Consider the following 27,199-nt stretch of genomic DNA (forward strand, 5'->3'; position numbering starts at 1 on the left):
ACCTGATGACTTTATATCCATACTCAGGTACTAAGGATCCACGTGTAACCGACTGTGACTAGTAATAATCAGATACATAGACATTAAAGACACATATGCAAACAGGACTTATACCGAGTACAATATTGTATAACTGTATTAATTCAACTATAAACCTGAAAATTTCCAGCCAGTTTTGAAACAGATGCATCTTAGCTCTGGAGCTATTATTGAATATGTCAATGCTGTTGTGATGAAATGCTTCTTCTAAGTATGTGGTTATTAAATAAATAATTTCTAAAAATTCTCTTGTACAAATGATGTACTTTGAAGATGTTAGTGTAACAGAATCGCTGTTTATTTTGTTTGATTTTAAAGAGAGAAATAAAAGGAGTCTTTTCTTTTCCTTCTTTTTTTCTTTCATTCATTTCAGAGTTTCTGCCAGCGTGCTCAGTGGCGGGTGACAGAGGGACGAGCTGTAGAGCACTCATGGCCGAGTTGCTAAAGCTGTTTCAGTGCTGGTGGTTCCGTTCCTTTGACACTACGCAGTTTTATAATCTGTGTTAATGCTTTGTGACAAAATGCTCTTATTCCTAGTGTCAAAGGTTCACTTCACTGTAACTGAACACTCATCCATTTGTGCTCTCTTTTTTTTTAATGCTGCTTAAAGAGCCCATACTTTGCAAGTCGTCCATGCTGTTCCTTAGGCATTTTATCTTTGATCAATGGTTGAAGAATGGTAGCTTGTTTATGGTTTTTATATTTGTGTCTAATGCAATTTTTAACATGATAGATGCGATGCATTATGTAGCTGCAGTTTTATAGAAAAGTCAATCTTGTAGGAGTTGTTTTACAGCTGTTCAATAAATATTTTCTTTAAATTGAAAAAAAAATTAGATTCCTAACTCACAAAGATGCTCAGGGCCATTATACATTAAGTGTTCCATTCTGTATAGGGTTAATACACATTGTTTCCTTTGGTGCTGGATACAAAATGCAGTTCTAATTCTTAAGGAAAGAGCAATGGAGCTGCACAGTTGGCCTTGAGGTTGAGAGTACTCGCTGCTCTTGCAGAGGACCCAGGTTCGGTTCCAGCACCCACGTAGCAGCTAACAACCATCTGTAACTCCATTTCCAGGGATTATAACACCCTCTTCTGGCCTCTACAGGCATTGCACACACATGGTGCACTTATACACATACAGGGGAAACACTCACACACACACACACATACACACATGCGGGGGGTAGGGGAGCAATGGACTAAGAACACTGCCTGACATCCTACAGCATACTAAAAGAGACATGCAGGAGCTCCCAGCTAAAAGATGGAGATGGATTCTTTTGCACGTGATCTTGAATGTGACTGGACGTCTTTTATATTCATGACTGAATCAAAATCCCTAATTCAGTATTATAGTCTGTGACAGGAATATTTACAATTGTACTTTTCCTGCCCCCAAAATGCTTAGGTTAGTCTTGAAGAGCTGCAAGACAGGGCTCTAGCGATCCAGGGATCCTAAGCCAAAGATCACACAGGGTAGATGGGAAAGCCTTAGGCTTCTCCATGGGCTCTGGTTTGATAATACTTGTATCTCCTGTGAAAAACAAGGAAGGTCATTGATTATTGATAGTCCAGTGATCTGATGATGCAGATGAAGATTATGGAAGTGATCCAGGCCATCCCTCTAAGAAACTTGGGTCATCTCCTCATGTTAGAAATGAGAGGGGACCTGTAAAGAATCGACAAGATAGTGAAGGCTCGGAGGAAGATGCAGATACAGTGACACAGTGATGATGAACAGTCAACATGTGCAGCTATGGCAGGTAGGTCTGGTTGCAACAGTGTTGACTGCAGATGCTTTGAAGACCTGGACTGCCTCCTGGAAGACAGGAGGACAGGAGCTTTCCACCATGTGGAAAAGGAACCCAGTGGCCAGTATTCCTGAGAAAGACGTGACTGTTATTACAATGTCCACCAAGGAAAAAGACAGCTAAGAAGTCCAAACCTGAGCCGAGTGTGATGACACATGCCTGAAATCCCAGTACTCCGAAGCAAACAGGGAAAAGAACAAATCTGGGCAAGATGCCCAAACCCTCAAGTGACGTAACTTTCCCAGGGACAAAAGAAGAGTGGGTCTCTATACATCTTCAAAGACACCAGAAGACTCTCAAAGAAGGTATCTGCAGGGCCCCCAACCCAGATGCATGGAGGGTCTGAAATGAAACCTAATCTTGGAAGGATGAGAAGTGATGATGGCTTGGGGAAGAAAAAAACACGCTATTTAAAAAGTAAAACTGAAACAAAACAGCAGAGGGGAAACAAATCAAAACAAAACAAAACAAAAAAACAAAAACCAGAGCCCCAAGAGAGAACGTGAGACATGCCTTTGGTTATGTCTCAAACTCAAGGGTCTCTCTCTCTCTCTCTCTCTCTCTCTCTCTCTGCTACCTTTTGTCTATTCTTCTCTATGCACATAACTGAGTGATCTATGAATGGCTTACATCATCACCCAGCTTTTCAAATTTTAAAAAATTTTAAGACAGGTTTGTCAATACAAAAGCACAACTCTCACCTGGAAGGGGATAAGAGAGTTTAGTCTGGAAACAAATCTGAGTGTCACTACTCAGGAACACAGATTTCAGTCACCACAAATTCTATGTTCCATAGAAGCAGTTTTATGAAGTTTTTGTAATAACAGAACAAGGAAAGTCATAAATTCTGGCACTTTTCAGATATATTGGTAGAAAGACGAAGTAGGTGATTTCAGCGAGGTGGGGAAACCTCAGCTATCAGCCTCAGATGCCACCTGATGACACTCTTAGCCTTTTGGTTGGTGGAAAGTAGGGTTTTAAGTTTATATACTCCAAAAATTACAGGATGTCAGGCTAGACATGGAGGTGGGCAAGGAATGGCTATTTAGGGGGCTAAAAATAGCCTAAGAAAAATTATAATTAGGCTCTGGACCTGTAACATTCTAAACTCACCACAATCATTGAAGTTCTAGTCAATCAGCCTAGCAGAAGGTTCAGTTTGAAGATGCCATTTTTGTCTGGGGACTTTTGTGCAGAGGGTCCTGTAGTAAAACTAGTCTGAACCTGGCTATGTAGCCTCTGCTGTCATCAAACCAACGATCCCTCTGCCTCAGCTTCCGGATTACAGGTATGCTTCCAGGCTCAACTTCATGCTTTTATTTTTAAGGAAGATACACTACAATTGTAAAGCAATAGGGTTAAGACAGGTGCTATTGAAACTTCACTTTCTGTTAAATAATCACAGTTGAATAGCAATCAAAACCAGAAAGGTTTTAGTTATAGATGCTTGTTTCTGTGTCTGGACTTAGACATCTGAACATATACATATATATGTATATCTGAGTGTCCCCCACAGCCATAACTTCCAGTGCAGGGGCAAGGAAGAGATAAGCCTGTATTCTTGGTTATTACTAAAAGTACTTATAATTTTTGCTTTGAGGGATGCTTATGGGATATAGTCACCTGACAGTGAAAGAGATGTGGATTTCCTCTATTCATCACTTGTTATCTCAAAAGGCTTGGAGGCAGCAATCCTTTTATCTTGCTACAGTTTTTAAGGAGCTTAGATAAGAACAAATGAGGTCATCAAAACTTGATTTCACATTTGTGTGTGTGTGTGTGTGTGTGTGTGTGTGTGTGTGTGTGTGTCCTGGTTTTTTAAAAATATTTTATTATTTTTATATTTATGTGTATTGTCTGCATGTATGTAAGCACACCCCATGTCGTGTAGTGCCTGTGGAGGTCAGAAGAGATCATTGACTTTCCCTGGAATTAGAGTTATGGAAATAGCGTCCTGGTTTTTGGACAAAGTTTTACCAAGGAGGAAGAGGTGAACTTCTTTTCCAACTGATAGTAATTAGGTTTTAAGCAAATAAAGTTAATGTGAAACTCAGCCACAAAAGGGTTTAGAATTTTCCTTTGTGAAAGCAGTGAACTGAAAATTTCTTGCTTATAAAAAATTCTTCTTTGGGAATAAACCATCTCCCTGTTTGTTCATACAACCATGGTATGAAGTGTGTCTCCCTGCCCCCTACTGCTGCATGGAGCCCCAACACAGAGCCTCCTCGACGCCCATCCCTCCACAGGACACTATTTTCCTGGCTGTGTTCTTAGCGCACCACGTGATGGAAAGGCTGTTCAATGCTGCTCCGGTACTACTGAGTTTGCGCTTGCTTCTGGTTTAGCTCTCTAGGACTGCTGTGTTTCAGAATGCAGGAGACCAAGACTTAAACAAAGGAAGCATCATGTTAGGATGGCCAGCCGTGCGCTCTGGAGGACAGGCTTTCCCATGGCCTTAGGAAAGTAGCTGTGGATCTATAACTTTCATAGTCTTCATTGGATGCCGTGAGCTGAAGAGAGCAAAGTTTAGGAGCTTTTCCACACAAATAAATTTTTTTAAATTGGTGAAATTCAACTTTTGCACCTTTCCTGTTTCCTCAACATCCTACTTTTGTGGCATTTTTTCTTTTGAATGACATATTTTTCTCAGACAAAAGGTATTTAAGGAATAGTTTTCTCTGGTTAAGATTTTTTATTTAGTATTTGTGTGTGTGTGTGTGTGTGTGTGAGAGAGAGAGAGAGAGAGAGAGAGAGAGAGAGAGAGACTGTGTGTGTGTGTGTGTGTGTGTGTGTATGTGTAAACAAATGTGGGCATGAGCATGCCATGATATGTGCGTGGTGATTTGGGGAAACCTCGGTCCATACATTTTGCCGAGGCAGACTCAGTTTTTGTTTCTGCCACACAGCATACTCAAGGCTAGGTGGCCCAGGAGCTTCTGAGTGACTCTCCTGTCTCCACCTGCCATCTCATAGAAGGGGTGCTAGGATTACAGCTGAGGGTTCCTGAGATCTTAACTGGCAGCCGCTTAAGTCTTTCTTACTCAGATCAGAATCAGGCAACAGGCCCAAAGGATAAATTGACCTCAGTAGTAAGAGGCTTGTCTTACTTTTAAAAAATATTTTATTTATTATTTTTATGTATATGTGTGTATTGCCTGAATGTAGGCAAGCGTACCCATGTCATACAATGCCCGCAGAGGACAGAAGAGGCTGTTTATATTTGCAAACATTCAGGTAACAAACAGAATTTAGAATACTGGTTGGGGAGGAGGAAAGTGCTTTTCTGCAAACAAATTTCAGTTTGGGAGATGCTGTGAGAGTGTTAGGAAGGCAAGAGCAGCATTTAATACCCAGAACAACAGGAAAGGCTTTATGAAGGGTTTCATGGCCATTGTTGCTGTGGACAGTAGTGGTGGTAGTTTGAATTGCTTTTTCTTTGCCTATATCACCAGTAGCTTCAGAAAGAGAAGGAGAAAAAACCCCAAGCCTTTTGGCTAGGGAGGTAACTCCATAGGTAAAGTGCTTGCCATGAAACATGAGGGTCTGATTTCATATCCCTAGCACCATGCAAAAAGCCAGGAACAGTGTGACACATGTCTGTAATCCCAGCTCTGGGGAGGGAGAGAGACAGGAGGATCCGTGGGGCTTACTGACCAGCCAGTCTGGCTAAATCTGTAAATTCCATGTTCATAGAGAGACTATGTCTCAAAAGGTAAGGAGGAGAGCTGAAGCAGGTAAGAACAGGGGAAAGTTCATCCTGGGACCCTGTTTGCTTTGGGTTTTACACACACACACACACACACACACACACACACACAAACTCTGGTAATAATATATTTGGCAGCCAAGTTTCTTAACCTGTACATACTATGCACACATACATACCCCTCTTCAAACAATGTAGCCAGCAACCTCAGAACCCTACCCAAACCCTCACCTGCATCCCATTACATGAACTACTATCTCTGAACAATAGTATATGTTTCTTTGCTGCTAATAATCAAATTTAGTTTCTATTGACATGCATTACCACTATATCCAGGCAGGAAAACTAGCAGGGCTGATCCGACCAGAGCCAGTTTGGGGTGCAAGTGCAGTAAGCCAAACTGTGTCCCTCAAATGAACTTTTATGAAGAATCCCCTATTTATCATCTTATTCTTATATACAATTGGGCATTCATTGATTAAAATTAGATGCATTGTGGGAAGTGACATGTACAGTAGAAAAATTTATATGATTATATGACCTAATCTATGAAACAAAATAGGGAACTGCCTATGCTACTATACTGTTTAACAACCAAACATGGCTTCAGTTGAACCCCATAAAAGGAAGCCCCAAATAATAACTGGGACCCGTCAGTACCCTCAGTCACGTGGCCTACTGTCAATCTTGACAGTGTATCTGTCTCTGGTCTGTACTAGTATTTCTCTTTGAATAAATTATCTTATATTTTTGTGAACTTGTCTAAGCCCCTGTTTTCAATTCTTTGGATAAGAGGCCAAGAACCTGGACACATCTGCCCCTGACCCTGACCACTAGTAGGAGAGCGAGAGAGGAAAACTCTCACTATTAACCTCTGACTTCCATACACATATGCAAATGCGTGCATGTCCACCCTCACACATATATGCATGCAGACAGGAACACACACACACACTTTTCAATTAAATAATTAAATTAAATTAAATTAAAAACTTACCTTAAGGGCCTGGGAAGAAGGAACCCAACCTGGAGGTCTTTGCGGTATTTAGAGTAAATAGAAAACGCAATTCACATTTCTTGCCAAAGGGTAGGGAGAAGAAAGCAAGATGGTTGCTCTTGAGGAAAGAAAATTGTTTTTTTTCTCTGTGACTGAAGCTGATAATTGGAGAGTTGGTTATTGTTTGGTTGTTGGGTCATCAAGCGATCTTTGCCAAATTTCAATCCCAGTTAATTTTCCTTTTTTGTCTTGAATAAACTCAATACATGGCTCTTTTTGAACGTCAAATCTGGAGATCTCACTTTTATTCAAAGTCTAACTCACAGAATTTACAGTAGTGCTGACCATCATTATCACCAGTGAGGAAAATGCAGCAAGCCTGCCTGTTGTCATGGCCGTGAAGTGACTGAGCTTATTTGAGCATACTCTGTGTGGCTGGACAGATATCTGGTACATCACAGGTGAAGGGAGGGGGATTCTGAGATTATGGGGCAAAGATAAAGTTGGAAACTTTTGTTCTGTTTATATGGGGTAAGGAGGTGTATTATTTAGCTTTTGCCCTAAAAAAAAAAAAAAAAAGTAAAAGCCCTGAAATAATGTTATGTGAGTGGGCATTTGTATGTGCCTGTCAACCTAAATTTTGTTCTAGAAATTAATGAATTCTTTTCTTTTTGTCCTTTATGAGTTTTTGTCAAAAGATTTAAAAGTAGAGCTGAATACATTTTGCAAATGGACACACCTAATTCCTTCAAAACTTAGGGGAAGACTAAGACTAGCCAGCTAGTTTAGCTGAATCAACAAGCTCCAGGCTCAGTGAGAGACCCTGTCTCAAAACATAAGGTGGAGAATGATTGAAGAAGACATCCAATATTGACCTCTGGTTTTCACAGATGAGTACACACACACACACACACACACACACACACACGCACACACACACACACAAATACATACACCCACACATAGTCAAGTACACTCACAAAAACGTACTCACATGCACAAACACACAAATTTTTTAAAAAAGATCTCTGTGAGTTCAAGGCCAGCCTGGTCTACATAGTGAGTTCCAGGACAGCTGGGGCTACAGGGAGACCCTGTCTCAAAAAGAAAAAAAAAAAAAAAAAAAAAAAAAGTCTGGAAAAAAAAAAAAAAGAACAGAGCTAATAGAAACCTTCATTATTTCACCAAAGTTGACCCCATTTTGGCAAATCCTTTGGTCTTAGATTTCTTATTCCTATTTTTCCCCTTTAAGCTTCATTATATATATATTAATATTTTATTTATTATATTTTTATTTTATGTGTATGAGTGTATTGCCTGCTTGTATGTGAGTGCACCCATGTCGTGCAATGCCATGGAAGTCAGAAGAGGGCTTTGGATTCCCCTGGAACTGGAGTGTTCGTAGCCACCATGTAGGTGCTGGGAATCGAACCCGAGTCCTCTGCAAGAGCAGTCAGTGCTCTTAACCGCTGAGCCATCTCTCCAGCCCCATTCTATGTATATTTTTATATAACATGTTTCAAGTTATTTCTGGAAAAATGTGTTAAAAATGCCTCTCTTTGGAATAATAAAAAAATTCCAAAATTTAAAAATAAATAAAAATAAAATGCAAAAAAGTCTATAAGTAGCCCCTAGAGAAAATAAAAGTAAAAATGAAGCCTAATTTTTCTAGGCTAAAAACAAAAAAGAAAAAGAAAGAAAAGAAGGCAGGAAGAAAGTAAACCCCAAGGGATGAAAGGGAGAACGCTTCATCTAAAAACCAGACTTCAAAGCTTGGCTTAATGGCGTACATTAATAATCCAAGGACTCAGAGCACTGAAGAAAGAAACTCACAAGCTCCAGGCTGGTGTGGGATTTGTAGCAAGATCCTTCCTCAAACAAACAAACAAAAAAACACCAGTGCTATATTTTAAGGATAAATGGATGTATAACCAAAGAATAGAATCTATATATACATCCAAAGAAAATTTTGTACAATGAAATTGACATTGATATTTAAACTCTATGGCCAAAGGACAGCTTGACACACAATCACAATATAATTGGGTATCCATCCACAAAAAATAAAAAAAGGAAAAGAGGAAAAAAGGAAAAGTAGATTTTTTCCATAACATTTAAAAAAAGTTTTAGGTTAGTTAAACATAACTATAAAAGAAAAAAAACTAAAATACATCAAGACGCACTTGAAATTTAGCTGCAGTCTTAGAGTGGTGAGATGTTCTTAAGAAGAGAATACATTGCGTAAATGAGGTCTGCCCTAAAAGAAATCACAATTTAGTGCCAAAGTAATGTAAATATCTTAAAGTTAGGGAGAGATGAAATTATTTCTGAGATATGAACAAAAACAGCAAGCCTCGGATAGTAATGCAATTTGCTCTATGGTAGGCTAGGAAATAGCTCACAGAGCAGCATTAACTGAGCTGTATTTAAAGAAGTAAACAGGGCAGTGTGTGAGAACAGGCAGGTTCCTTAAAGGATCAGGTATTCCAATGCTGGTAAAACATGCAATATAACAGTGTACAGTGAGTGGTTGCAGAAGGTGGAAATGGACCAGTTTGTCAAAGTGTTCATACGTGTGGCTGAGAAATTCTGACTTAAACTCATTGTTTTTCACTTGCTTAGGCTGGTAAGGGCCGTTGAAGCTACATTGGTGTCATATAGCCAAAGACAAAGGGGACTGACTGCCTGTGGAGTGAGGAAGCATGGTTTGGTCAGGAACCTATCATTCTGAATCTCAGCCACATCCCTCTCTCTTTTTGGGGGTGGTTCTTTCTGAGACCAAGTCTCCCCTGTAGCCCCAGCTGTCCTGGAACTCACTATGTAGAACAACCAGGCTGACCTTGAACTCACAAAGATCCGCCTGCCTCAGCCTCCTGAGTGCACCACCACGCCCAGCTATCTCTCTCTTTCTTATTAACAGAATCCTAATTTTAATTGGGCTAAGCTGTGACCAAGCTGAAAGCAGAACAGGCTTAAGCTGTCCTGCACCTGTGCCAATCTGTTAAGGCATAAGTGGAAGTACTGGATGGGACAGAGTGGAGAAATTCCTTGAGGGAGAGAAGGCATGGACTTCCCCTACAGGCTGTCTTATTACCGGGGTTTCCAGGGGACTCACTGTTAGACTGTGGGGTGAACTGGGCGATGGAAGAAAGCGTCAGAATTTTAAAGCCAAGTCAGGAATGTTGGCTTCCTGAAGCGTGTTCTCTGAACAAGAAATAATTCTGCCTTGCTGAAGGCTCACAGGCTAACCCTAACCCCGGGTAAAAAGGTGAATGATGACATTGCTGTGATAAGAAGCCCTGTGAAGACACTGCCAGTTGAAAAAGACTGAAAAAGGCAAAGAGTGGTACACAAGAAACTAAGAGAAAAGACCCGGGAGGCAGGATTGGAGGTGAGACAGCAGCAGGTGTTGAAAAAGAAGCCTAGTTGGAAGAGGCTAGAATGAAAGGTGTTCAATTTAGAGTTTGCACAGCCATCATTCTTGACTCAGGCAAGCACTTTCTAGAGATTGGCAGGCAGCTAAAAGCCACATTGAAATAGGTTTCCAAGGGAATGAGAGACTGAGAAGACAAATGAATCATTTCAAGCCTGGTCTGACAGCACAGGCCTATAATCCCAGCTGCTCTGAAAGCTGAGGTGGGGGATCACAAGTTCAAGGCCAGACACTTAGCCACTGGAATGATAGCTCAGTGTTAAAGTGCTTGCCGAGCACAGGAAGCATATGTGGCACCCTAGGTTCAATTCCCCTGTAACACACACACACACGCACACACACACACACACACACACACACACACTAATTTTCAAGAAAAGGGACCTAGAGCAGGCTAAAGGCAAAGTAAATAGCCAAGAGTTGTTCTGTTCGGTATCTTTTCTTACAATCTAACTGCAACTCTAATTATTACGATTCTGATAATATTGGCTATTGTTTACTACCTTGAAAGTCTACCTAATCTTTTGATAATAACCTCAAAAGTCTCAAAATTAATTAGAAAGAAGTGATCTTTCCTGTTCATAATCACATCAATTCTCTGTTGCTGTATAGTGTGCTATTATGAAAACCTAAATATGTTCTGATCCCAACTCACATTTGGTGGAGGCACATGAGTGAGTGAAAGTGGGTGGGGACAGAGATGACTCAACTCACTGCTGTCTGAAAGAAATGAAACTTCCCTTAGTTCAGAAGAAGTTTTTATCCAGTTATCAGTGAGTTGGAGGTGTGTCACTTATGTGTGTCATGGGGCTTCAGATCCACACAGGCAGCACATGAGTGTGGAGCCCTCTGGCATAGCCATATAAAAACTGCAAAGCCCATAGAGCTATTTAAGGTTTAAAAATGTATACTTTTATTTTTCAAAATAGTAATACGTCTCAGTTGCGTTTAGCTACAGTACAAAGAATAATAAACTAGCACCTGGGAATTTTTTCAAAGCTGGAAAGAATCTTGACTCCTTCATTGTCCTTACTATCTTTCCACTTTGCTGAACAAGATCATCAAGCCCTCACACCCTGCTGCTCCGGCCTACTGGCCCACCAGGGGCCTGATTTTCATTCGAACAGCCCTGAGAGAATAATCTGCTCCCCTGAAGGGGACCCAGACCACCCCATTCTCTATCTCATAAGGGCTGTTGTCCCTGGGGTCATAGGTACCCCCAGGGTAGTAGATACCGTTGAGGTTGGCGGCCTGACAGCTGTTGTACCACCAGCCTCCTCCGTAGACCTCTGCACAGTTCTCTTCCCATTGGTCTACATCCCTGTCAAAGGTACTGAACTGCATGTTGCTGTGAGATGTGTACTCTGCTCCATCCTCCACAGAACCTTCTATCAGAGCATCCCCAGCGGTGCCCTGGTAGTCGGAGACCTGCAGGGCATAGCCCTCAGCCTCAGAACCTACCCGGAAGTGGTACTCTGCATAAGCCCCTTTCCCAGTCCAGTCCTCTAATTCAACCCTGAGGACAGAGCCCCTCAGAGTGAGACGGTGGAGGTAGTCATTGCCTAGCCAGAATTCCCCTTCCCCCTTGTCACTCAGGCTGCCAAAACCTCTCTTGTAGTCTTGCCAGGTCCGGTTAAAATTCAGTGATCCATCCATTCTTTGCTGGATCAAAAGCCATCCTCCCAAACTGGTCTCTTGATCGCAATAAACAGAAAAAATCTTACTGGATCCAGGTAGCTTGATATTGAAAATGCCACTTTGGGTACCTGAAGGATGTGTTTGGAGGGCATCATCACAGTCTAAAAAAAAAATTAAGCTGGTTGGAAGAAGCTACTCTGATTTATTTAATAAATAAAGATAGGCATTGCCCAGATGAAAGAAGATAAGTATGCCTTTCTTCCTCCCTTTCTCTCTCTTTCTCTTTCTTTCTTCCTCCCTTTTTTCTTTCTTTCTTTTCCTTCCTTCCTTCCAGCCACAACTCTGACAGAGGTGCACCCCGAAAGCCCCGCGTCGGCTGCGCGAGCTCTGGCCGGGCGCCCCCCGGGTGCGCAGTCGGTGGCTGGGAGAGCCTCGGGCTGGAGCCTGGGAGCCAGCTAGAGAGAGGGCAAGCGCCTAGCCCAGAGCCCAGCGAGAGAGACTGAGCACAGAATTCTGCCTGGGTACCACCTGCCTCCCTCCCCCCTCCCTCTCCCTCCTCCCTCCCTCCCTCCTTCCTTCCTTCCTTCCCTGCTCCCTTCCCTCCTCCCATGGGAAAAGCATGCACCTACATTGAGATATGATTTTAATCACATGAGAGACAATTTATGTCTTCAAAATGCAAACTTTCCTCAAATGAATTTGGAATTTCACTTATACATTCTTACAGCAAATAATCATCAAAGGCAGTTAAGTATCAATTGATTCTAACAGAACTTGGTTTTAATGTTATCTAAACATCAACTGAGGCATACACTGAACTTATGATTAGTCAGACAGTTGGATGACAATTCCAGTAGCATACATTTTCAATGAATTTGGTTAAACAGACTCAAAATCGAATTTCAGAAGAATTCGTTCATTTGTTTAACACATATTTATTGAACAATGACTCTCTGCACTGTTAGGCATTTGGGAATACAGAGACAGACACAATGACAAAGTCCCTGCCCCCATGGAACTTACAGTCTAGCATGAAAAACAGACCAAAAAAGTGTGATTTCAACAGGGCACAATAGAGGGTTAAGAAAGAAGTGCAACATGCTTGAGGACACTACGTAGAGATGTTAACTTAATGGAGGAGATCAGGGAAGACTACTCCCAAGAAGTGTGGATACCTCTGGATGTGCGCGATTTAGCACCGCCTCTCTTGGTGGTGGTGTGCAGGTCTCCAAGGCTTTCAGGACCAGCTTCCATTCCCGCCTCATCTGCCATTTTGTAGCTCTTGGTTACATGCTGTTTTCTGACAGATGAGGTTTTACTACTAGAAGAGAATGCAGGTACATGGGAGCGAGTGTCCTCTATGTCTGTGAAGAAGCCAGAATCAACGTGGGTCTTACTGCCAAACTCTTTGATGTCAGGTGAGAGTGAACTCAAAGAAGTGTCGAAGAAACCAGCATGCTCAGGGAATCTCTGGGCCAGTTCGCCTAGCCTGCCACCAAAACTGTGCGTCAAGTCTAAGTCAATGGCATCACCACAATCAGAGCCATCATCGGAGGTGATCACTTCTTTTACCACTTCTCGGCGACCATCAGAACCTGTCACAGTCTTGGTGACAGTTTTTGAGCATGAATGACGTGTGGTGGTACTTGAGCCAGTAGAGGTAACCTTCTCATTCCCAATCATGAGCTCTTTGTCACCTTTAGAAGTGACAGATTTACCTGTGTGGTACTCTGAAAATTCACCCCATTTAGGGTTGCTAGGCTTGGTGCTCCCAGAGCTGGTGCTATCTGGCCTATAACTTCCAGGTCCAGAACTTCCGGAATTCCAATTTCCACCATGCACCGATCCAGAGGTCCCAGAACTCCAGTGTCCCGTACCATCAGATCCTGTGGTCCCCAGGTTCTGATTTCTATCACTTCCAGGCCCAGTGCTCCCAGGACGCCAATGTCCTGCACCATCAGATCCTGTGGTTCCTGGGTTCTGATTTCTATCACTTCCTGGCCTAGTGCTCCCAGGAGGCCAATGTCCTGCACCATCAGGTCCAGGGTTCCCAGGGTTTTCTGCCTCTGATCCCTGTCCACGTGTTGCAGAGTTGCCTCCAGTCGTTCCACCCCAGCCAGGCCTCTCCAGCTCCATCCTCATCTGCTTCATTTCTGTCAATGCCTTCCACTCTGGAGGGGCCTCCTGAAGCTGGCTCTTGTAATGTCCAGGAACCAAGTCAGAAACCGGACTCATTTTTATCATTGGCAGGTACTGCCTCTCTCCTGAGGGGAGTAAGTCTTTGCCAATGACCTGCTGAAGCTGCTTCTGTTGGTTTTCGTAATCCTTTAGATCCAGCTCATGGACTACACCCCTGCTGCAGGACCCTTTGCAAGAGCGGATCTTAATGTCAATGTCCACCTGAAGAGAGGAAGACACAGGAAAGGTTGACATCAAGAAATGAATTGTGTCTTTTGAGTTCCTAGTAGTTGATTTACATTTTGGAAATTGGTTTCATTTCTTTGACTTGTAGGCAGTCTATAGCATCCTCATTGGAAGACCAGCAAGGATACACAAGGGGAATTATTTGGATCCATTTTAGAGTTTGAATGGGTCAAGAGAAAGAGGTGTCATTCCCTAAGAAAAGAAGTCCTCAGTAAAAAGCCTCAGTGAGCCTGAGGCCAAGGTCACAGGCATGTAATGCAGTGGGCAGACAGTCCCGAACATGTCCTTTTGTAATGTACTGCCCATTCATCCTTCAAAACTTTCCTTCTTATCTCTGGACTTTTCATCTGTATAGGGGCAATAATATCTAGTTTTAGTGGATAATGGCTATAACACTTTCCTCTGCTTTTTACAGTGGACACTTAGATGGCTAGTGTTTTTCTTGTCCTTACTATTCAAAGACAAAGAAACCATCCCATGCTTACCTCCAGGCGCTTCATCTCTACCAGCTGATCCCTGACATTGTTCTGCAGAAGTTGAATTTGTTGTGCTTTCTCTATGACTTTGCGCTTCAGAATCTCAATTCTACGTCTCAGGTCTTCTGACACTTGATTATATGTGTTATCATAGTCTGAAATAGAAATGCTGGAATTGAGGGAACTATAGACTGATTTGATTATAAAGGCTAGCAAAAAAAAAAGAAATTGCTTATAAATATTTCCACATTTTATTGTGATTATTGCTTGTTTTCTGGACATTTAATCCATGAGTATCAGGCTTACTAGGCATTTGAATATTGAACAGTGTTCTATACTGAAATCATCCATGGGTGTCATTACAATATCTTACTAGTGATCAAGAATCTAAATAAATTAAGAAGAAATTACTTTGGAATTTTAAAAATGAAATAAGATAAAATAGTTTAATCACATTCAAGTATTTTATAATAACCTTACACAAGGGACTTGAGTATATCATTGGATTTTCCTATTGAGAAGTTTTTCTTCCTACCTATAACTCTGAAATTGTTTCTAAGCTTTCTGGGAATCCACAGAACCACTCATTTGCCAACTAGTACTCCACTGCTGACATTAAATTGGTCAAGGTCTCAGGAAGACAGAATGAGGAAAATGAGGCTTTGGGAGCTGGGATTCCACTGGACTCACTCCACATGCCCAGAGCAAACACAGCACTTCCTAGTCCTGGTGAGTCCCGGAAGGAAGACTAAGCACAGCCCCATATTTTGCATTTAAAAATCTACATAATTGGTTCAGTGGAATCTAGGGTTGAACTCTGACTTTGTGTCTCCAAGAAGTTCCTTTCCCTTTGAGAATCCTTGTCTGTAAAGTAGAAGCAAAATAACTGTTCAAAGGGTCTGGCCCTTCTTAGTTTCAACAGATGCTCTTGAATGCCCTGAAAGTCTAGTCTTCAATACAGACTTCTGTCATGCGTTGTAACCTTAAACAATCTAAGCTAACATCTTTGACTATTAAAATAACATATACCAAGTCCCTTCTTTGATTAAAGATTAATTAAATCTAGTGATTTTCATACTGGATACTTTGGAATAAAATCACAGTAGTTTTAAGCCATCATTATTATTTGGGATTGTTGGTGTTTTGCTGTGAAGTCTGAGGACTAGACATATCCTACTTACTATTGGCGTTGGCGAAGTCGCCTCTCAAATATTCCATTATATTCCGGGTCAGTGAATTTGAATCCTTGTTGTTCTTTTGAAAGTCAAATAGTGAATTTTTGAGCTTATTTATTCTGTTTGTAAAATCCTGATTGACTTCATCAATCAATCCTTTCATTCTGCAGCCAGAAGGGCATTTGTGGTTCTGAAAACAAAGGGGGAATTATTTTAAGGCCTGTCTCTTAGATACAAAACACTCTTGTAGGTTACCACAGTTCACAGAACTGCCCCTCCCCATCTTTTCCAAACATCTATTGGCCCAAAAGTAGCTACAAGGAACTAGTTAGAGGCCATAGGGAAATTCTAGAAAGAGGGTCTGGTTAACCTTACATGAGGTTCTGGGAAATTTTGAAACCAAATTACTCAGGCTCCTTGAACTCAGGATCCCATTTGTCCATCCCACCAGAGACCCTGAGGTAACTACAAAATGCTTTTGGACTATGTTGCTTTCATTGTCTGAAATTTAGCATGTAAGGAGTTAGGTTGCTGCTAGATTGCTTCCTATAGGGAAAGGTTTCTGGAACCCTGTGTGTGAGCCTATAGTCTGGTGATGTCTACTTGAAGGATCCCTGCTCGTCATGCCCTCTGCTTACCCAGTCCTCATCAGAGCAGAAGGGCCAGTCTGACTCTTTGCAGTGAGATGTTGGCCTATCCACAATTCTTGGACCACGCACGCCTCCTCCTCCTGCTAAAAACTCACCTCCCTCTGTGTCTGTGGTCTTTAAGGATCATGTACAAAAAAAGAGCAAAGGTAACAATGTTAACCAGAAGAAAGGAGACACTGTCACACCCACAAGTTTCAAGAAAGAAAATTAAAGGTTAAAAGCCACAGTTTCAGGGCCTCTACAAGCCGCTGCTTTCAGGTCCAGCTGTGGTCCTCACTCCACACGTGGTCCTGGGTGTCCAGGCCTTGATGGTGGATCTCTCCCATTACCAGGCACCAAGAGGTTTTCCGTTATTTTTCTATTACTCTTCAACAGCCCCCATATTCCTTCACCTATGTCCTAATGAACATCTACAGATAAAAATTACAGTCTGGGAAGTTAAAAAAATAAATAGAAACTGTAATAACTAAACTGATATAATTATCAAACTAAAAATATTTAATTATATCTTAGATTATAAATTCGAAATTCTATGCTTACCATAATTTTTGAACATTGTTTACTGACAACACTGTACTACCAACCTTCAATAATAATGTAAAATTTGTCACCGTTCTTATAACTGAGTTTGCCATTCACTCCCTCTCCAAATTCTCCAGTCTATACAAAATCTTTCATTCATGTTACTAATCATGTTACTTCTTAAAGAAAACAGTATTAATAAAATATTTTTAAATTAAAAAAGAAAATGCTAATACCCATTTATGAGTCACTTTGAGACCCAGAAGAGATAAAACACATGAATTTCTTAACTGTGTTTGAGTCCAGATAGGAGTTTTAAAGGATCTTTAACCAAAGGAAAATTATTTGAGTTAACAAAATTACTTAAATCTCGTCCTTTCATTTTCTTTAATGACTACAGATGAAAAGACAATGAAAACATTCCTAGTTCTTTCTCTAAGTCCTCTTTCAGTATGCAGAAATCTATGCTATTAAATTACTCTCCCCTTCTCCTTTGGGTTTCTATGGTAACCTTTGGAGGTTTTGTGTGACTCAGGCAGGCATTCATCAGGGGCACAGATATGGCCAATTAAACTTGCCAGTGCTTTTTAGTTTGGTGTTTCATGCAACTGTCGTTTTCATTTGAAATGAAACTAATAAAAAGCAAAGTGACGGCTATCAACTAGGAATTTTTTGAACACCTTATTATTAGAAATATAATTAAAAATTTCTACTGTAAACCAAATGAAATAGAGTATAAAACATTTTATCCAACAGACTTCATATTTTAATTAATAAAGACAACTTTTATGTTTTCACTATTTTTATTCCATAGTACCAACCTACAAGGATTTTACTGTGACTAGTTTGGGATAATTCATCTTATAATTAGTTAATATTTGCAGCCTCATTCTTACTTGTAAACTTCCAAATAATAATAATAATAATTGAAATGAAAGGAAATAAGAGCAATTTAAGGGAACAAGTAGAATCCTTTTGTATAAGAAATATAATGATAAATTCAATTGTATTTCAGAATAAAATAGTCTTACAATAAAAATGGGTAAAAATCGAATAGTTATGACAGTAAGTGAAATAAGAGAAACAACAGAACTTAGAATTATTGAAAATATGTCTTTAGCCAGTGATTTTAGTTTTATTCCCACAAAAATATTACCTACTATTTTACTACAAGGTTTTAGTCTTTACTGAGATCAAGATTTGTGAGTGGGAACCAAGAAAGTCATTGAAATAAGGTGAACTCCAGGTAACTAACTAGGAGATCGTTGAGCTCTGTGGATTTTTGACATGTTCTATTAGATTGGAGTCCTTCCAAAGCCTTGTTGATTTAAGTTTCTTTCTTTATATGTCTTTTGGACTAAATTTTGGAAATTATTTCAGTATTTAGACATTATTTGAAAAGAGCACAAATGTTTCCAAAAAGCACACTGCCTCACCAGTTAATCTCTTCTGGTTCTGCTGTATGTTTTCAAAGATAACTCATTTGGTTTTTTAATGTCTTCAAAGAGATACAAAAACACCTTTTAGTGCTGGGGGTATGACTCAGTGATAGAACGCTTGCCTGGCATGCACAAGGTTCTGGGTTCAGTCCCCTGCACTACAAACAAAAACAAGACCAAGCTTTTAGAAAAATTACATCAAACCTAAAACATTCTGCTTATTACAGACAGCAAGAAATTAAAAGTTAGAGAAAAGTTCTTACTGAGTGCTTGTTCTGTTAATATAATGCCTCAAGACATTAGAGGGACAAACATGAAGAGAAGGAAAAAGAAAAGATTCAACAGCTTTGGCAAGCTGGCAGTGTAGTTCAGTAGCAAACTTACTGGCATGCACAGGCTCTGGGGTCAATCCCCAGCAGCATAAAAATATGCAAACAACACTGTTGTAAGACTGAACCTGACAGATAAATACGCCTGAATGACAGATGTGAAGGCTTCCCTTAAGAATTTGTACACTTTTTTCCCTTACAGTCTTCGTCTTGTCATAATACTACGAACCCTAGTCCGGCTAGGAATTTGCCTCCACGGTCGGGTACCCATAAAGCTAAGCTTAGAAGATATGAAAACAAAGGACCGATAGACTCTGAACTCAAAGCTCCTTGTAACAAAAACAGCAGAGAAAGGCAGAAAGGAAAGTACGTACCCAAACTGTGCCGACCACACTCAGGACCAGACAGGCGATACTCAGGGAAAACATCCTTTCTGGGTCTGGGGCTGGCTCATGAGCACTCTGACTGAAAGAAAGGAGGATTGCTTCCACTCTGAGCTCTCATCCCATTTAAATCTGCAGGAGGCTAGGTTAATCATCACCTTTGTCCTGTTTAGACAGTCAAAGCTCAGGCTGTGTCCTTTGCGCTGGCGATAATATTGTTATCCCAGAAATTCTTGCTCAATTCTCTGTCGCTTGTTTGTTTCCGATAAGTTGTTGCAAATGCTAGAGTTTGATTCTGCAGCCTGCGGCTGGGGGAAGATTGCATATTCCAGGAAGTAGGGGACTTGAGGATACAAAGGTGAGCATACTTCCGTACCTGAAGGCGTGTGAGGGTTACTAGGGCAGTCTGGCTGTCCCTGAAGTAGAGATTTAGTCAATGATACTTCACTGTGTGTAGGATTCAGGGCTCCTCTGACTTTCAAAATGATTGAAAGGCCTACAGTAAGCTTATGTTAAACAGACCTTTTTTCTCTATCCAAAAGCTTAAGACAGAAGTCATTCGAGCCAAACACCCTAGATCCACAATTCTAGCTACATCATTTCAAGGTTCTGTGCTCCTGTGCAAGTTAATTTACCTCCATGTGAATCAGATTCCTTATTTTATAGATACTAATAATGGTAACCTATGACCCGTGAATGAACAAAGAAGTTGATCCTTGTAAGGCCTCAGAGAAGTGATTGCCACAGTTGATACACAGTAAGGGCTCTGTAAGTGGTAGCAATTACTGGAAAACCCAAAGTGCCATGGACAACCCTGGTTCTTTCTGTGCCTTTGGGCATGTTGACTTTCCTCTCCTACTCTTGATCTTTATATCAAATTTCTTCTTGGCTCAGTGCAACTATTGTAAGGTCTACCAATCCCTCTTTCCAAAGAAAACAGAGTCAAGATCTGGAAGAGAATATGGCCATATTATTCACAACTGCACCACTATGAGAGCAGCCTAAACATTCCTTAATGGATAAACAGATAAACAAAAAATGTATATACAAGCTGGGTGTGATGGCACACACTGAGGACGTCATCCTAAATAAGAGAAGCCAAATAGAAAGACTGTGATCTCACTTATATGTGAAATCTAAAACGTGGACCTTGAGAATGCAGCAGTGGTTGCCAGGAAATGAGGGTGGGGGCAATGGAAAGGAGAAAAAAAAAAAAGATTACCAAATGAGAGAAAGGTAGCCAATGCTAACTAGCTCGAAATGGTGATTAGTTCACAATTTATGTATGTTTCAAAACACGTCATGCATATACATTTTTTTATTTGGTAGTCATAACCAATAAAGCTAACAGAAACCTTTGGCTTAGATTTGCTAGATGTAGTAAATAAAAAAATCAGGATGCCCAGTTGAATTTGAATTTCAGGTAGATGATTAACGTATTTTAGTATAAGTCTGTCCTGTATAATATTTGGAATATATTTTTGTTAAAATTTTGTTGTTATTCAAGTGAAATCCAAATAGGGCATCCTATTATATGACATGCAATCCTATCTTGCCTCAAATTCTGCTTCCTCTGTGAAGCCACTAGAAGCTGCTGATGTTTACTGAGTGCATAGCAAGCACTGAACACTTCGCTAGACATTTTGCAGGGTACCCGATTTAATACCTCCAATTAAATATAGTCTCTTGTTCTTTCCTTCTTTAGATCATGTACCACTGACATTTATTATTGTACAGATATTGTCCATCTTCTCCACTAGATCACAAGACTTGAAACATTTTACTTGTCTTCATAGTATCTTCCAAAGGTAGAGATCCTCACTGAACAAGAAAGCTTGACGGGCTCCCCTGTTGCAAATAGAACTGATTCCTCTGTAGGACCATAGGCAGGTGATGCTTGATACAGAAGGATCAAAGCTATGGCAGAGGCAGTGCCCTCCTGCTCTGGAGTAGATTCTTCTGGGCTTTCTAGAGGCAGCTGCAGAGCTCAAAGAAAACCCCAGCACCCCATTGAAATTCCAGAAAACAGTGATTCCTTGAGATGTTGGTAAACACCGATTATAATGGTAAAATGCTAGACATGGATAAGTGGGTAAGGTTCGACCTCCTGGAATGTTTTCCTGTGCCTGGAGGAAGTTCTTTTTGGGAAATGAACATGGCACAGCCAATACATTGCCAGACAGAGAATAACTGGTAGGTTTCAGGTTCGTTGACTACCCTTAATCTTCCTGAAGTAAATTAACAGAGATAATTTGACTGAAAACCATCACTCTGGTACCCTGTGGAAGCATCTTCAAAAGTGTTACCTGAGGACTGTATCCTCGCTGCTCCACAGTTCCCTCAGGTGTCTGCACATTGCACTCCCTCAGGTCATCCCGGCCTCTGCTCCAAGGCTTCTTCCTGTTCCCCTAAGAGGTCTTCTCTAACCACCTACCTAAAGAGAAGCCACCCTCATGTACTTTCCAAGCAGGACTGCTTTTCTTTTCTTCATGGCACTCTGTTACTACTAGACAATATAGCAGCACAGGATGATGGAGAGTGATACATGGGAATGATGGGGCAGATGTTTACATTTTCTGAGATGAGCTATTTGTCTATAAATGGAATGGCAATATTTATTTTGCAGAACTGCTGAATATATATAAAAACATTTTATATATATACATTATATATATAAATACATTATATATAAATACATTTTATATATATATGCCTCCACTCTGTGCAAGAAGAATAAAATATAAAGCCAGTCATCTCAGTATTTGTCATTGTATAACTACAGCTTACAACCTGGGGGAAAAATTTAAAAAATCAAAATGTACTTTTCTTTTGAATGGTGTCCTAGTTTGTTCTTCATTGCTGTAACAAAATACTCTGACCAATACTAACTTGGGGAGGAAAGGGTTTATTCAGCTTACATCTCCCAGGTCGCAGTTCATCAGGGAGCCCAAGGTAGGAACTCAGGGCAGGAACCTGGAGGCAGGAGCTGGAGCACAGGCCATGAAGGAATGCTGCTTACTGGCTTTTTCCCTCGGACCCTGCTCAGCCTGCTTTCTTATGCAACACAGGCCCACCTGCCCAGAGGTGGTACCACCCACAGTGGGCTGGGCCCTCCCACATCACTCATCAAGAAGATGCCCTTCAGACATGGCCACAGGCCAGTCCAATAGAGACAATTCCCCGATTGAGGCTCCTCAACCCAGGTGTGTCAAGTTGACACTAAAGCTATCCAGCACAAATGGGATATTTGTTGCTTCTCAACCTATAGCCCACAGAGGTAGAGAAACTTCCCATTCTTTACCAATTTAAGTATGTGGAGTTCACACACTCGTTAGTTGAACTTACCCTGTATTGTGTGCATATCATTTGTTCATCCCTTTGTGCTATGTGCTGGAGGTAAAAAGACAACTAATGCAGAGTCTTTACCTCCAAGTTGCAAAATAAACAAGTGCAAAGACAGTCATTAGGTTAGGCCACATGAAACCGCAATTTTGATAGGTCAAAACAAAGATGGCCTGTAATTTTATATACTGTCATGTAAAACAATAAAAAAAATGTAAGCTGTATCTTGAATACTCACACACTACAGAAAAGAGGAGTCCATCATTTCTGCATCTTTGGTGACTTTTTACATGAAACATTCCTATAAATGTCAGATTTAATTCAAGACTCAAAGTAGTCATTGTGCCTTATAACATAAACATCTGTATGAATCTGTAATAAGAAGTGTTGGCCCTTTACCAGGGAATTCTTTGTTTAAACAATAACTAAACACAACATTGGAAAGTGCAAAAAAAAAAAAAAAAGTCTTCTGATTTTCAGATGACTGAATTAGAAACATTTAGGAGATGTTGTCTTTGTGACTATGTTTCTAAGAATTTTGCCTTGGGTTTTGAGGTAGGGACTGGCCTAACAAAGGCTCAGCTCTGCCTACTGTTGGCCTCCTTACTGTCTGTATTCCAAGGATATATTGTAGAAGTTTGCATTTACTGAGAATCGAGTTAGGTTACCATGATCTATGTAAGAGTGATTAATGGGATATTTAGTTATTCCTAGAATTTGTCAGTGCTCTAATCCAGACCATTTCCTTGTAAGAAAGTGAGAGTTTTCTGAAATACCCAGAAATAATTCGAAATTACACTTAGGAAAGTAAGGAGGAAACCCAGCAGACTTCTTTTTTTTTTTTTTTCTTTAATCTTGCTTGATTCTCTCACCCCATTGCCCTTTGATCTCCTTAATTAGAAAAGAAATCTACCTCACTACTTAAAACTGAACTCTCTCCCAGTTAACAGATATCTGAATGAATTTTTAGCACTTTTAGTTTATAACATAATAATAGTCATTAACCATACTTTTTTGGGTGGGGGGGGTCTGTGCATTGAATCCAGGAATTGTTTGTTGTTTGATTTTTTAGACAGGGTTTCACTATGCAGCCCATGCTGACCTTGAATTCAGGATCCACCTACTCATCCTTTTCATTGCTGGAATTACCGGATTACATATGTGTACCACCACACTTGTCAACATACTCTCTTTTTTTTTAAACCCTTAAGCTAATTTCAATTGTCTTTTACTTATGCTTTTCCAATAAAGTTCCCACTAAGTAGATTTAGAGCAAGGCAGACAGAGACAGAGTTGTATGCATTCACATGGGCATATGTTAGTGTTCATGTATGAGCAAGAAATCAGTAAGGGTGGAGTCCTTGAATTTTTCTATTTTTTTTCATGTTTTAACTGCATTATCAATTAAATAATTCATTTTCAAGACAAATCTATCTTACCTGTCAAATGCTTTCTCTATATTTACTGTATTTTTGCATTTGATGTGTATTAAAGCACAAATATTATTTCTTAAAAGTACAGCAGTTATACAAATAGTCAATTGATGTATTGATTCGGATGACATGGATTCTCTCACTATGTAGCCCTGACTAGCCTGGAACTCTTTATAGACCAGGCTGACAAGTGCTGTGATTAAAGATGTGCACCACCACACCGGGCTTTAACATACACCTTTACTGGATTCATTAGGATAAAGATTAGCACACAAAATCAGTTGTGAACCAGTTGTGAACATGACACATTGAGATCTGGGGAAACAGCATCCACAGGGCACTTAGCAGTTCCACAAGCAAGAATTGGGTGTAAAGGGGAGGTGGTGCTATGGTTTTTAGAGGGATGTAGTATTTTCTTGATTTGTTTGTTTTGTGGTGCTGGCAATGGTGGGGCATCTGTTAAGCACAAGTCCTACTGCTAAGCCGTGACCCAAGTCAGTGGGCTACTTGATTTGTTTTCAGTGATTTTGAAAAATTATGCATTTAGATAAAAGTCAACAACAAAAAACACTGAGAAAAACCAACATGAAGGGACATTTTACAAAAAATTCCTGGTCAAGACACTAAGTTCGACCCTTGTATATTTAAACAAATAACTAAAGTCTAAAGTACAGAGCAAAAGTAATTGAGATGTGACAACTAAACGCAGCACACTATCCGGGGTGGGTTCTTGGGACAGACATGGGATATGAGCATAAAATGGGCAGAACCTGGATAGAAAGTGTAAGTTAGACAATAGTAATGTGTCCTATGTGGGTTTGCAGCTTCAGGAGGCACACCACATCAACGAAAGACACTGACATTAAAGGGAACTGGGTGATGGTACAGGTGCCCTTCTGTTGGATCTTAACAACTTTTCTGAAAAATAAATAATTCATTTAAAAGTAAAATCAGGGATCTTTTCCTCCTTGGCTGCTCAGGGATCACTGACATCATGAATGACTCAGTGACCATCTAGACCAAGACGTTCATGACCAACTGGACCAGGAAGCTTATGACCAACCAGCTACTTCAGAGGAAACTAATAGTCATCCATGTCCTCTACCCTGGGAAGGTAACAGTTTCAAAGACAGAAATTTGGAAAAAACTAGCCAAACTGTGTAAAACCACACCAGATGTCATCCCTATGTTTGGATTCAGAACCCATTTTGGTGGTGGCAAAACAACTGGCATCAGCATGATTTATGATTCCTTTTATTAGGCAAAGAAAAACAAGCCCGAACACAGGCTTGCAAGACATGGCCTGCGTGAAAAGAAAAAACCTTGAGAAAACAGCAGAAGGAAGACAGAGCAGAATGAAGGTCAGGGCACTGCAAAGGCCAATGGAACTGCCTCCAAAAGTGAGCTGGGAGACAGAATAACAGCAAAACGGATCAAGACTCTGTCCTGACTTGGTCTGATATGATGGCATACATTTCTAAGGAGAGGATTAATAAGCTGTAAAAACCTTTTTCAAATACTTTATTTGTTTTTATTTTATGTATATAAGTGTATGCCTGCATGTATGTAAGTACACTTGTGTTGTGCAGTGCTCATGGAGGTCAGAAGAGGGTATTGGCTCTCCTGAAAAGGAAGTTACAAATGGTTGTTAGCCACCATGTGGGTGCTGGGAATCTAACTGGGATCCTCTGCAAGAGCAGCCAGTGCTCTTAACTGCTGAGCCATCTCTCCAGCTCAACAGTGTAAAAACTTTTTAATAAAAAATCAGGGCTGGGGGTGTGGCAAAGTTGGTAGAGAGTTTGCCTAATATGTACAAAGCCCTGGATTTGATTCCCAGTACTGTATAAATCTGGTAAAGTGATGGACTCAAGAAATCCCAGCATTCAAGAGGTAGAGGCAGGGGAATCAAATGTTCAAGGCTAACCTTGTCAATATAGTGAGTTTGAAGCCAGCCTGGGCTCCACGAGACCCTGCCTCAAAAATTTGTACTACAGCTTTAAAATTATATTTTAAAACTTGATATATTCAAAACCATGCAGCAATGATGATCTTACCAACAAAAAACAACTCACTTTCTTTTTACTTACTGTCTCTGGAACAATTTCCTGCATTATCTCATATAACTCTTACCACAACTTTGCAGCATAAAGAAAACAAATTATGAAGACAAACATTTCCAGTCCAAGGTCTCCTCAATGTTAGCTGAGGTTGGTTTGTTTGTTTTAGTCACATTTTAACTCTCTGTTCTGGATGGTTTGAAAAAGCCACTTTCATCACAGAGTCGAATCTGTCCTATAATATTTACTTAGGGAAGGTCAACACCCCGATTTCAGGTGCGTTTCTTCCCTGTGCCTCGGTCCCTTCATGGTTTGCTAGTTGCCAGTAAGAGATGCTCTGGTGATGACCTGGGGAGTGGAGTGGGTGCCAAAGACCTGAAGTCTGGATTTGGGAAACATTTGTGACCCCGTTTGTAGGTGTAACTAAGTACCACTAGTTTCTGCCTTCATTGATTTCTAGAAATTTAGGTGAGCAAGAAATCCACCCTGTGCCAGATAGTCTTCCCAGAAGGACCCCTCCCCTCTCCTCCTCAACTTGCTGCAATGCAGTCCTGCTGGCTCAGGTGGGTGGGCCTGCAACAGTGCTGGCAACAGTGCTCACAACAGGCCAGTAACTACAGTGTCGTTGGACCAAAGCTCATGCTTACAAAAGCAGATAACTGTATTCGACTTGCTCGTTTCCATTTTAAAGGGGAAAAAATTAGTATTACTGGAGAGCGATTCTGATTTATGTACATTTTATGGGGTGAATGAATTCTAATAAAACTCTGTCCCAAAGTAATTTGCAAAACCTTGCCTTTCCCTAAATCAAGATCAAGACTGTGTTCTCTGATGAGAGTTGGTACATTTAAATAGTAATTAAAAACATTTGCAAAATTACAAGTTTAGAAATAAATATTCAGTTTATAACTCTTAGACACAAAAAGAAGCTGAGAAAAATTATAAAACACTTAAATTAGAAGCATATTTTTAAAAAATGTTTTTATTGATTCAAGAATCTCATACAATATATTTTGATCACATTCAGACCCCTCCCTCTACTGTCACCTGTGCCCCCCACTCACACCTCATGGCCTTTATTGTTGTCTTTTTTCTTTTTTACAATATTTTACTTATTTTTATTTTATGTGTATGCATGTATTGCCTGCATGTAGGTAAGTGCACCTGTGTCGTGCAATGCCCGCGGAGGTCAGAAGAGGCTGTCAGGTCCCCTGAGACTGGAGTTACGGACGACAGTTGTTAGCTGCCATGTGGGTGCTGGGATTCGAACCAGGGTCTTCTACAAGAGCAGCGTTCTTAACCGCTGAGCCATCCCCCCAGCCCCGCCCAGTTTTAAAGTCA

At 40.5% G+C, this 27,199-nt stretch overlaps 1 protein-coding gene across 1 annotated transcript; it reads right to left on the minus strand.

Moving 5' to 3' along the window:
- Nucleotides 1–10,879: 10,879 nt before the first annotated feature.
- Fga (fibrinogen alpha chain) lies at nucleotides 10,880–19,130 on the minus strand. The gene is made up of 6 exons (XM_029556753.1): nucleotides 19,018–19,130; nucleotides 16,342–16,467; nucleotides 15,710–15,893; nucleotides 14,538–14,683; nucleotides 12,804–14,028; nucleotides 10,880–11,789 (listed from the first exon to the last, which is right to left on the minus strand). The coding sequence occupies exons 1-6, from the start codon at nucleotides 19,069–19,071 to the stop codon at nucleotides 11,080–11,082; spliced, it is 2,445 nt and encodes an 814-aa protein (XP_029412613.1). The 5' UTR covers nucleotides 19,072–19,130; the 3' UTR covers nucleotides 10,880–11,079.
- Between the last annotated feature and the right edge of the window lie 8,069 nt (nucleotides 19,131–27,199).

Source organism: Nannospalax galili, unplaced genomic scaffold (genome assembly GCF_000622305.1).
Source record: "Nannospalax galili isolate Female #2095 unplaced genomic scaffold, S.galili_v1.0 scaffold305, whole genome shotgun sequence".
In the NCBI taxonomy this organism is placed as follows: Eukaryota; Metazoa; Chordata; class Mammalia; order Rodentia; family Spalacidae; genus Nannospalax; species Nannospalax galili.